Source organism: Danio rerio, chromosome 3, assembly GCF_049306965.1.
Source record: "Danio rerio strain Tuebingen ecotype United States chromosome 3, GRCz12tu, whole genome shotgun sequence".
NCBI classification, from domain to species: domain Eukaryota; kingdom Metazoa; phylum Chordata; class Actinopteri; order Cypriniformes; family Danionidae; genus Danio; species Danio rerio.
The window spans coordinates 7,764,426-7,777,500 of record NC_133178.1 but is presented as its reverse complement, the minus strand read 5'-3'; the positions used below and the strand labels follow the sequence as shown (position 1 = coordinate 7,777,500).

The 13,075-nt window shown below is 39.8% G+C and overlaps 2 protein-coding genes across 3 annotated transcripts in view; both read left to right on the top strand.

Moving 5' to 3' along the window:
• LOC101883776 (uncharacterized) overlaps positions 1-13,075 on the top strand; it is a 191,970-nt gene that overhangs the window by 162,771 nt on the left and 16,124 nt on the right. The window lies entirely within an intron of this gene.
• LOC141381128 (uncharacterized) lies at positions 6,911-9,975 on the top strand. The gene is made up of 2 exons (XM_073944114.1): positions 6,911-7,215; positions 8,929-9,975. Exons 1-2 carry the CDS (start codon positions 6,982-6,984, stop codon positions 9,838-9,840), a joined length of 1,146 nt encoding a protein of 381 aa, XP_073800215.1. The 5' UTR covers positions 6,911-6,981; the 3' UTR covers positions 9,841-9,975.

Sequence of the window (13,075 nt, the reverse complement as noted above, 5' to 3'; positions counted from 1 at the left end):
CAGTGAAATGTCAACAGTTAGAAGTGTGAGTGTGTGTGTTTGTGTGTGTGTGTGAGGAGATAAAGACAGCGTCCACAGAGAAACTGATTACAGTGTTTGAGCAAAAAATCACTGCCAACATTTAGAGGTGGTTGACTCTGTCAAGAGCTCAGAACTGATGATTTTGATAGCAGGTTGTCCGCGGGGTTGTAAAAGGTGGTTAATGAAATTAGTCAAAATTAAGGGCATTAAAAATTAATAAACATCCTCTGACGAGGTAACACATTTTCGAGCCCAATTTTTTTAGATACATTTTCAATTAGTGTAAAGTGCAGGCCTTTATTCTAACATGTGCATGAATTTATTTATATGTTGAGAGCAGGACCCGAGCGATATCATGTAAGGGAATGTTCTTTCGCGCGCACGCTGAAACAAACTGGGTATCTGGCTGACTTGCTGCCAACCATAGAGGCGAGCCTGCTTTTGTTTATTAATTAAATTAAAACACGTGAAAATGCAAGTTTGATGCATATATATTTCACTAAAAAGTAAAAATTGGTAGTTCTTGCGTTATTTCGAGCATATCCGCTCTTCCGATTTGAAACGAATTTTTGAAGCTGCGTGATTTGGTACTTGTGTGTATTTCAGCATGTAGACTGGCTGTCTGTACATGTGAGTGCATCGTGACTTCACTGAGTGTGCTGCATTCATTCATGAGTAAGACTTTGTTCAAACCAATCAGCGCACTCTATTGTGTATGCAGTGCAACTTTATTAATATGCATGCTAGCTCCAAAGACTGTTTGTACTTGATACAGTGTTCAGACGGCAGAGAGACGCCACGTTGTGTTGCCAAAACAAGCGGGAGAAGAAGAATTGTTTGGAGGTACAGGTTGTCAGTGTTGCTTTTATAATTTGCTGCAAGGTTTTTTGTTTTCATTTTCCCTCCATGAGAGCGCAGCTGGACTCTTGTGGATTACAGTGCATGTGATGATAAATACGTGTCTGAGGAACATTGTTTACCTGAGAGCTTTTCTCATCTGGAAATGGTGAAATCCGGATTAGCCGCTCTTCTCCTTTAAATAAAGATGCAGCTCCAGTTGCTGTTGATTGTCCTGTCTCTACAGATTTGCTAAGTAAGTAACCAGTGGTCTTTGTTTGTTTATTCAGATGGTAAAGTTAGTTCGTATCATCAGCAGTACTCTTTTAGTGTTTAAAGACGGACCTTAGTCAAATGATTTCCAAGTTACTAAAGTTTACAGTACATTAATATCACTACAATATTACGGACTGAAAAATCTGCTGTAAATGCTGCTCTCCGAGTGCAAACATGTAAACACTGCAATCAAACCTACGGTCGAGTAGGATTTCCGCTGCATTTTGTAACAGAAATAACTCGGCTTTCTGATTCTACCTACCGAGTGCATCCAAGTTACCGAGAAATGCAGAGAGTTTTATCTCTCATTTGCTGTGCGGTATCAAACATTGCATTAAAAATACAAGCTTCCAGCAATTCCTCGAATCAAATATCTCGTTTGTCATTAGGGGCTGAATGAAATTTCTGAACAAAAGAGCCAATCTGCTGTTAAAGTCCACCATTTAATAATTTGTCAAATAGTTTGATTACTGATGTCCATGTAAACACAGTCACAGTCTTTCTGCCCTGCGTCTGTGTGTTCTGTGTGTCCTTTGTGAAAATCAGCGCGTGCCCAAACCGACACTCCCATTTTTATGCAAATTTTTATGCACCTTCCCTTTCATGGCCCTTTAAAGACTGACTTAGGTCTGTAGTTGGCAACAGCCACGTCTGCAAGAAGACGATTAATATCGTCTGCTGCCTGCCACCTTGACCAGGTCTCACTGGAAGAAGAGACAGTACTGTCTCAATGTGATCTCCTGGCTAAACAATGGAAATAAATAAATAAATAAATAAATAAATAAATAAATAAATGAATGAATGAATGAATGAATGAATACATACATACATACATACATACATACATACATACATACAAACATACATACATAAATAAATATAGCCATGCTTGCAACCGCACCACGCAAAGCCTGCAGTTCAAAACACCTTCATTATTTGGATCAGCTGTGTTTGATCAGGGTTGGAGCAAAACAGTGCAGAGCGGCGGCTCTCCAGGAGTTGAGTTTGAGAATAGAGATCTGCGCGGGACAAAATTTTGAATCCCGCTCCCGCCCGCACTCGCCAGGTTTTAGCCGGAACCCGACCGCTCCCGCTTATATTAAGCACTTGATATCCCGCTGCCCGCCCCGCCCCGTTTTCTATCTGCCGCGCCCGATCCCGCTAAAGAGCGGGGGGAGAACAAAACCAAAAAATCACCCAGTTATACAGTCCAGACAGCCTATAACAAGCTGTCTGTATAAACACACGCACAGCACCAAGCACACACACACACACACACACACACACACACACACACAGATAAAGCTTTCTCTCTCATTCGCGCGCGCGCCCTCTAACACACACTCATAAGCACCAAGGCAATGAGGCAAAGCTCTCTATCTCTCATTCGCGCACACACACACACACACACACACACACGCGCGCGCACGCACACACACACACACACACACACCTCATTTGCGCGTGCGCATACATACACATACATACATACACACACACACACACACACACACACACTGCAACAAACAAGCTAAACACAGCATCGCGCTATTTCATTTACACACATACATACGCGTGCTCACTCGGGAGTCGGGAGCGATATTGCTAGGCAGCCCGCTCCCGTCCCAAATTACATCCGTTACCGACCGCTCCCGTGATTTATTCGGAAATTTATACCCGCGCCGTAGAAATCTGGTCGGGTCCTGCGGCTCCCGCGGGACAGCCGCGGGAATGCAGACCTCTATTTCAGACTTATGATCAAGCGGCAACCTCCCGCTCTCCCTCAGGAAGCCAATACGGAAGTAACTAAAACTGCAATTCATCCGAAATTCCGCTAGTCCTGGCCGCTCCTGGCTCCAAAACAGAGCAAATTTCAATTGAGCCCACTGTTAGAATGACCAACTTTACAGCAGAAAAACAGGTGTTTACAGCCTGCTACAAAAATAGATTTTGGTTAATACAGCTAATATCACCCTTCATGACAACTGTGAGGGGGTGAATTTTGTTATAACTCATCCGTTTCCTTTATATTAAGTTATATTAAGTTTGCATAATTAAGGGCGTGGTCACTTGAGTGACAGCTAGGTCTCAATGGTCGCCGTCACGTCACCTCAGCTGAATCCTGCAGATTAGCCACTGAACTCGGCATATTTATCCTATTTCTGTGTTGTTTTATGTGGCTTTACACAGTCAATTGCCTTTTGGACTTGTTTCCTACAATTATTAGATGGCATGGCATGCTGAGTGCACTTATTTGTGCTCACAAACCATACACGTGGCCTCCGTTTCCCATGTGATATAAGTTATACACTTATATACCATCTCTATACATGTATTTGATTTATTTAAGATCATTTATCATTTATATTTAGAGCTGTAATGCACTCCAGAATCTGACGGATTGATTAGCTGTAGGCTCTAGAACATTCATCTGAAGCGTTGTCATACAGTGTTCTGCTGGATTTCATCAATCGTTTTACATTACCTAACACAGACTATGATCTGATGTGTTTGGAAGTACTTCGCGTTTTCCTCCTGTTGAAAAACATCATAAGAACAATGTTTAATGGCTTACAGCAGTGTTTTAAAAAAGTTTAAACCAGGGGTCACCAATCCTGGTTCTGGAGGCCCGGTGACCCTTCAGTGTTTAGCTCCAACTTGCCTCAACACACCTGCCTGGGTGTTTCACGTATACCTAGTAAGACCTTGATTAGCTGGTTCAGGTGTGTTTGATTAGGGTTGGAGCTAAAAATCTGCAGGACACCGGCCCTCCAGGAACAAGTTTGATAACTCCTGGTCTAAACACTTTATTGATATAGTATACAACCAAGCACAAGTGGTCAGAATACAAACGAGTCACAGGTGATAAAGTATTAAGCGTTCTCCCAAAGTAAAGTGTGTCTGAACCAGGTCCAAGCAAAATGCCAGCAGGTGTCTGGAGCTCCGCTTACTCTCCGCCTCTTTGCCCTTGTTTGGTATCCTGCCGTGAGTGCGATGACGTGCAAACAAAATGGCGACGGTTGGCCGCGCCTACTTGTGGCTTCTTTTGCGCTCTTTAGAAACCTATGGGTGACGTCACGGATACTGCGCCCATATATTTTACAGTCTATGCTTATGATCTATAGTATCCCCTCAGCAACATAAGCTACATCATCTGGTATTGATATTTCTGAGTGGAGGAGTTTATTCTACATATGATGTCATAGATATAAACATTCCAAGGTTTGCCGCTTTGTGGAGCTTCTGTCAATGAAAGCTGCTGTTTCAGTAACAAGAACGTTTTCAGCTCTGAAACTTAAAGGATGTTATTTTAGTACAATCAACTCATTCATTTTCTTTTCAGCTTAGTCCCTTTTTTAACCCATGGTCGCCACAGTGGATGCCCTTCCAGCTGCAACCCATCTCTGGGAAACATCCATACACACTCATTCACACACAGACACTACGGACAATTTAGCCTACCCAATTCACCTGTACCGTATGTCTTTGGACCGTGGGGGAAACCGGAGCACCAGGAGGAAACCAACGCTACGAGGAGAACATGCAAACTCCACACAGAAATGCCATTTTTCCGAAGGCTCGAACCAGCGACCTTCTTGCTGTGAGGCGACAGCACTACCTACTGCGGCACTGCGGCGCTCTACAATCAACTCCAACATCTCAAAAGCACAAGTAAAGGTTGATTTCTCAGATTATTATAACACGTTTAGAAACACATGGCATCTCTAATATGGCAGCAAGATCTTTTTGTGGATGACCTTGAGCTTTGTAATTGCGAATCTTAAACAGCTAGATAGAAACAGCGTGTGCAGATGCATGGGGGCTGGCTAATAATTGCTCTCTTTTCTTGTAAATCATGCTTAACCTGAAAGTGAAATACGGTAAATTCGTCCCAACATTGACATTGGTGTTGTACTCTGTACTCTGTTAATACATTAAAAAGAAAACACTCATTTCTGAAATAACATTGCTTGTATGGGCATTGCTGTTCATATTGAATTTATTTTTCAATGTGAACTACCAATATAAAACACATCACAGTTCATGTGGCATTAACTATAGCATACAGTCTGGCAGAAAGGGTTAAACACAGTGACAGAAGCAGTTAGTAAATGTATTCATTTTAACTGATAAATCTGAACTGAGATTAACTGAAGCATCAAGTGTTGATTCAGATCGTGAAATAGGTGATTTATCCTGTAGGTTCAAAAATACATATTCATATTTATTCCATTTAATTAGGAAGGTAATGTTTATTTATTTAATACATGGAAAAAGCACTTTTGTGAAAGTGTTTTTTACTACAGTAAACAGGTGTGTTGAGGCTATTTTCAGAACTCACAACAATAAAATACAGTGGAATACTTCTAGTTTAGCATACAACTCATCAAACAAGACAAACATTTTTAAGTGTATTACTATTAAATTATTACTTATAGATGTAACATTAGGCTTATATTCACTCACTGGCCACAATATTAGGTACACCTTACTAGTACCGGGTTGGACCCCCTTTTGCCTTCAGAGCTGCCTTAATCCTTTGTGGAAAAAGGTACTGGAAATATTCCTCAGAGATTTCGGTCCATATTGACATGATAGCATCACGCAGTTGCTGCAGACTTGTCGGCTGCATATCCATGATGCGAATCTCCCGTTCCACAACATCCAGAAGATGGTCAAGTGGAATTATATCTGGTGACTGTGGCGGCGACTCTGGTGACTCATCGTCATGTTTAAGAAACCAGTTTGAGATGATTCGCACTTCATGACATGGTGCGTTATCCTGCTGGAAGTAGCCATCAGATGTGTACACTGTGGTCACAAAGGGATGGACATGGTCAGCAACAATACTCAGGTAGGCTGTGGCGTTTACACGATGCTCAATTGGTACTAATGAGCCCAAAGTGTGCCAAGAAAATATCCCCCACACCATTACACCACCACCACCAGCCTGAAACATTGATACAAGGTAGGATGGATCCATGCTTTCATGTTATTGATGCCAAATTCTGACTCTACCATCTGAATGTCGCAGCAGAATTTGAGATTTATCAGACCAGGCAACGTTTCTCCAATCTTCTATTGTTCAGTTTTGGTGAGTCTGTGTGAATTGTAGCCTCAGTTTCCAGTTCTTAGCAGACAGGAGTGGCACCCAGTGTGGTCTTCTGCTGCTGTAGCCCATCCGCCTCAAGGTTGGACATGTTGTGCATTCAGAGATGCTCTTCTGCAGACCTCAGTTGTAACGAGTGGTTATTTGAGTGACTGTTGGCTTTTTGGAGCATTTTCTGTAAACCCCTAGAGATGGTTGTGCTTGAAAATCCTAGTAGATTAGCAGTTTCTGAAATACTCAGACCAGCCCGTCTGCAACCATGCCTCAATCAAAGTCACTTAAATCACTTTTCTTCCCCATTCTGATGCTCAGTTTAAACTGCAGCAGATCATCTTGACCATGTCTACATGCCTAAAGGCCTAAAGTCAAATAACTAAGTCCTTTTTTTTCTTTGTTAGTAAAGTCAAATAATAGCTTTTTAACATTAAGGGAATAGGTTTACTCATCTTTTTTTTTAAATAAAGTAAACCATTTGCTTGTTACAGTGTGATTAATAAGGGTATGATTATAGCTCACAGTTATAAATCTGCTTGTATCTGTGTACATTGCTAACTGATCAAACACAGTATTAATTACGGTAAAACGACCATATGAAAACAGCAGTATTGACACATCTTATCTGGTGTCCATGACCCGTAGAAACAAAAGTGAAAGTGTATGGTTATTTATTGATCAGATGGTCTTTATATTGGTGCTTGGCGAGGAGATTTCACACAGCGGATGAGTTTGAAGCTGAAATGATGCCATCTGTGTTCCTCCTCTACGTGTTGTGGGCGTTGTGTCCTCTCTCTGTGGGACTGCCCCTCACCTGTCCTTCATCTCTGAATCTCAATCCTCAGGAGGGATCTGGGAAACTGTGCGCAACATTGCAGCTGCAGCCCAAGTTTCCCTGTCCCAATGTAAGCCTGTCAGTGAGTGACAATGAGCAACTCAGTCCTGAAACATGGCATCTGGAGAGTCTGTCTGTGAAGGTAAGATTAAATTGCATGTATAGTAAATCATATTATTTCAAAATATGTAGTGTAGCATTGCAGCTTCACCTTCTTATTTCACAGTATTTATAATTTTTATTTCGTTTGTTTGTGTTACTGTAGGTAAAATGTGTTATACAGTTAAGGTCAGAATTATTAGCCCCCCTGAATTATTTGACCCATGGTTATTTTTTCCCTAATTTCTGTTTAACAGAGAGAAGATTTTTTTCAGCACATTTCTAAACATAATAGTTTTAATAACTGATTTCTAATAACTGATTTATTTTATCTTTGCCATGATGACAGTAATTAATATTTGACTAGATATTTTTCAAGACACTTCTATACAGCTTAAAGTGACATTTAAAAGCTTAACTAGGTTAATTAGGTTAACTAGGCAGGTTAGGGTAATTAGGCAAGATATTGTATAATGATGGTTTGTTCTGTAGACTAACGAAAACAAAATAGCTTAAAGGGGCTAACAATATTAAACTTAAAATGATGTTTAAAAAATTAAAAACTGTTTTTATTCTAGCCGAAATAAAACAAATAAGACTTTCTCCAGAAAAAAAATATTATCAGACATACTGTGAAAATGTCCTTGCTCTCTTAAACATTTGGGAAACATTTACAAAAGAAAAAAAATTCAAAAGGGGGCGAATAATTCTGACTTCAACTATATATATATATATATATATATATATATATATATATATATATATATATATATATATATATATATATATATATATATATTATACGATTTTTAAAAGCATTACATCGCTTAGTAATTGTTTATTATTACTATTTGGTGAACCTCCCCATACAGTTGATATAGTGCTTTTTTTTTTTTTTTTTTTAATTGATTAAACAGGCGTGTACATAGTTATACATGAAACAGAATACAATGGAATTAACAACAAAAATTCATCGTGTTCATTAAGTATTTTTTCCAGTAGTTGAGATGTCTTAATAGCTTTGGTATTACTTTGTATAGCAGTGAGGGAATCATAAAAAAGTTTTACATCAATGAAAAATAGTTTACAATTTGGTACAGTCAGCATACATTTTGTTTTGTGGATGTGATACTTTCCAAATAAAATAATAATTTTAGTTATTTTGTCCACTTCCAGTAACCTAGAGTTGCAATCCGTGAATAAAACCATTTGCTCAGTTATACTGATAAATTTAAAAAACACTTCAAAAAGTAGTAAGGAAACTTGGGACCAAAACTGTTTTGTGTAACTGCAACTGAAAAATAAATGAAGAATTGTTTATAGTTCCATTTTACAAAAACAACACAAGGGTGAAAAACCTTCCTTAAACTTACTTATAAAATCATTGCATGGATAATATCTATGTAATATTTTAGATAATATAGTGCTTGGACATGTAAGTCGTTTCTTGTAATGTCAGACTTAACAAGTGGATAGTGACGAGGACACTATACTGTCAGTGAGTGCCATCCTTTAAGTGGCATGTTAAACTGAGGCCCCATCTACCGAATTGGCTCTATCTCTCCTCTCCACCTGCAGCTGGTGTGTGGTAAAGCAGTGGCGCCGTGGTCCTGTGGCTGCCATCACACTGGAGGTGGTGTGGAGAAACCTCTAACACAATTGTAAAGCGATTTGGGTGTATACGCAATAAAAATACAGGATATAAATGTAGTACTGTAGATTACTTCATTACTAACTACTGCACTTATCTGTTTAGGTGGAAAAAGACTGCAGTTTTCTGGTGTTTCAGCAAGACAAACCAAACCAACATTTTCCTGAAGGATCTTATTCAGACATTGCCATAAACTCTGTTAGTACACATTCAGATTTGTTGTGTATTTGCATGAAATTTCACACCAGATCCAGGCGTGCATCACCTGATCTTTTTATCAAGAGACATGTATTACCTCATATTCCTCGCAATCCATCTAGTGGCTTTTGGAAAAACGTGTGGACAGAGTCATCTAACTATAGGAATTATATGCCACCAAGACAGACCTTCTGGTCAAAAAACGAGTTCAATAAAATCAGGTTCTCAAGAGACTACCCCATTCATATTACAGATAAAAGATATTCATCAAACGTGAAGGAACTTTTTAGAAGTAACACAAAAATTAAAATGTATGATGTCAGTTATAGTGAAGGAAATGGCCTAGAAGTCAATCCAAGAAATGATTACATTGTGGCTGATATTGACAACAATAACAAGCCGGTTCACTTTGAACAATCGAAAGATATTTCTTCACACTTAGAAAACATGGAGCGGAACAAACCTCTTAGAGTAAATAAAACATTCAGAAACGGAAGACAAGTGTTGGAAATACAGGAAGATACAGCCGAGACTTGGGGCAATGGAGGTGAAGATGAGAGTGCAGTAGAGGAAGGCGCAGATGAAGCTCAAATAGAAGAAGGAGGTGAGACTGCATTCGAGGAAAGTGCTGCTGAGACTGCAGTTGAAGAGGGTGCAGCTGAGACTGCGGCTGTAGAAGGTGCAGCTGAGACTGCGGTTGTAGAAGGTGCAGCTGAGACTGCGATTGCAGAAACTGCTGCAGGGATTGCAATCGAAGAGGGGTCTGGATTTGCACTCTCAGAAATATTTGCATCTCTTTTACCGTTCCTTTTGCTTTGAAACCCTCTGTGTAAGTAAAGGATAACGTACATCCAACTGGTTGTTGCAGAATTAAGCCCAACACAAAGGATGTCAGTTTTCCAAATGATTACACGGCTGTTTGCCACAAGTTAGTCACTAAACATCGGTCTGATCTGTAATAGTTTACTGAGTCTTTAATTAAATGCAAAGCTTGCAGAAAGAACAATTCTGATGGAAATTCAGCTGGACGAAACCTACACTAATTGGTTCATATGTGGGAGTGAATGACTTACTGCTGTGATTGACCAATCAGAATAAAGTATTCCAGAAAGTCTCATGATGTACATCAATGTTTAATAGTATCAACAATTTAGCCAGTCTCTGGTTGTTCTTGTTATAAATGCATTCAAATAATTCCTGATGCATCCTTGATGAATGACTGTAACCCTTAAATGTACACATCCAAAATGTTGAATGTCAAATAAAATGTACTTGTTCTTTCAACCTTGCATGTGTTAATGTTCATTTCTTGACCATTAAATTCAGTCATTAAAGATACTGTAAAAAAAAAATTATTCATTGGATTTACTAATTTTGTAAGTGGTTGCAAACTATTTATTTGGGCTGAATTTAATCTAACACAGTTGAACATTACTACATTTAATGTGCTTGGTTAAATCAAGCCCATGTACATTGTTTGCAATTACCATAATAAATATTTGTAATTTTTTTAAAAAGATGGTAAGTTTGGCTGAGAAATCTGATGAGGCCCCATAACTCTATAAGATTATGTACCTGGAATCAATACTATGTCGCTACCACGAGCTAATTATCAATCGTGGATATGGAAACTTAACCACTTCCATCTCCTAGATAGAAAATTTGTTGAATATTTAAGAGCGGACAGTGGCACATTTTTAAAGTAACGATATAAACAGAATGTAACCTAGAACATTACGGGAAGCTTACAAGGCTTTTTAGAGAGGAATGATAATCGCTTACACAAGTATGAAGAAAAAGGAACTACTATACTAGCAAATGAAACTTGAAAAGAGAAATAACACAATAGAAAGAGAGTTTCATTCCTCGAAATCAGCTCAACTCTTTGCTGAACCTAAATATCCTAAATCAACTATTCACCAGGAAAGCAGATAATGATATATTTTTTGCAAGGCAAAGATATTTTCAAATGAGTAACACTCTCAATCGGTTTCCTGCTAGATTAGTTATGAAGATATCCATAAAAGGACACATCTCAGCAATTAGGGATCCCTTGGTATGCAGAATAACAGAAACTAAGTGAGACATTTAGACAATATTATGAACCATTATATAAATCAGATATAAATACTCAAAGTAAATCAGAAAATTCCTTATTCAAACATCTTCATTCATTCATTCATTTTCTTGTCGGCTTAGTCCCTTTATTAATCTGGGGTCACCACAGCGGAATGAACCGCCAACTTATCCAGCAGGTTGTTACGCAGCAGATGCCCTTCCAGCCGCAAACCATCTCTGGGAAACATCCACAAATAATCACACACACACACGCTCACTACGGAGTGATTTAGCCTACCCAATTCACCTGTACCGCATGTCTTTGGTCTGTGGGGGAAACCGGAGTACCCAGAGGAAACCCACGCAAACTCCACACAGAAACGCCAACTGAGCCGAGGATCGAACCAGCGACCTTCTTGCTGTGAGGCGGCAGCACTACCTACTGCGCCACTGCGTCACCCATTCAAAAATCTTTGTATTCTTAAAATGAATAACATACAAAAAGAACTCTTAGAAGCTCCCATCACCCTATTGGAAATTAAAACTTCAACAAAATCGTTACAATCGGGAAAATCTCCAGGGCCTGATGGGAACCCGGTGGATTTTTTTAAGATTATGAACTATAAAATATGTAATGTAATGTGTTTATATAGCGCATTTATTGTGTATATCCATACACCCAAAGCGCTTCACAATCATGAGGGGGGGTCTCTCCACACCACCACCAGTGTGCAGCATCCACTTGGATGATGCGACGGCTGCCACAGGACAACGGCGCCAGTGCGTTTACCACACACCAGCTATTGGTGGAGTGGAGAGACAATGATACAGTCAATTCGGTGGAAGGGGATGATTATGAGGCCATGATCGTAAGGAGGGAGTTTATCCAGGACACCGGGGTTACACCCCTACTCTTTCTCGAGAAGTGCCCTGGGATATGGGATATATAGGCTAAATAGGCCTATACCTCTAGAAGGCGGTCAATACCTCTTTTCATGTATCCAAACTCCCTAATTATATGAATATGGTTAATATTATTGTAACACACTAAAAAGGATCCAGGGGAATGCAGCTCTTACAGACCAATCAGTTTGCTAAATGTAGACTTAAAGGTCCTTGCAAATAATCCTGGACATCGTAGACCCAGATCAGACTGGGTTTATAAAAGGCTGCAACTTTTACTGCAATACTGGAAGATTGTTTAATATAATATGCCACCTTGATTATAATCTTATACCTGGAATCTTTGTAGCAGTGGATGCTGAAAAACCATTCGATAGAGTGGAGTTATATGTGTAGATTAGGTGTGGGCTAAAAATGTATAAAATGGATTAGATTTCTCTATACATCAACTAAAGCTGCAGTATTAACTAACAGCGTTCTTTCGGACTCGTTTGCACTTCATAGAGGGACCCATCAGGGTTGTTGCCCTCCACACTGAAGGTTTAAGTTGCAGCCATCTCCCCTCAACATGATGCGATGAATGGCAGCACACTCGGGAAGCATAATCAAAAAATCCGGTTCATTAGAGCTGTGCGGCGAATGAATCCATCCCGCCCCCCTCTCATGCCCTCTTGGGATCTCTCTGTAGTCTTGATGGGACTGCAGAGAGATCCATTCGAACCACTCGACTCAGTATCTGTAAAAATTCTGTCCATTAATAGAGCGCTGCTGGTCACGTTGGCATTGATCAAGAGGGTCTGGGATTTGGAGACATGTTCAGTCAGCAAATCTTGCCTGGAGTTCGAGCCAGCCTACTCTCACGTTATCCTGAGACCCCAGCCTGTCTATGTGCCCAAGGTGCTTACCTCCCCATTTAGAGACCAGATGGTGAACCAGCAAGCGCTGCCCACGGAGGAGGAAGACCCAACCTTTCACTGCTTTGTCCTGTTTGTGTTTTGCACCTTTACCTGGAATGTACGTAGAATTGAAAGAGGCACTATTTTGCTTTAAAAGGTCATATTTTGGTTTTAGGGGTCTCCAACAACAGGCTGAT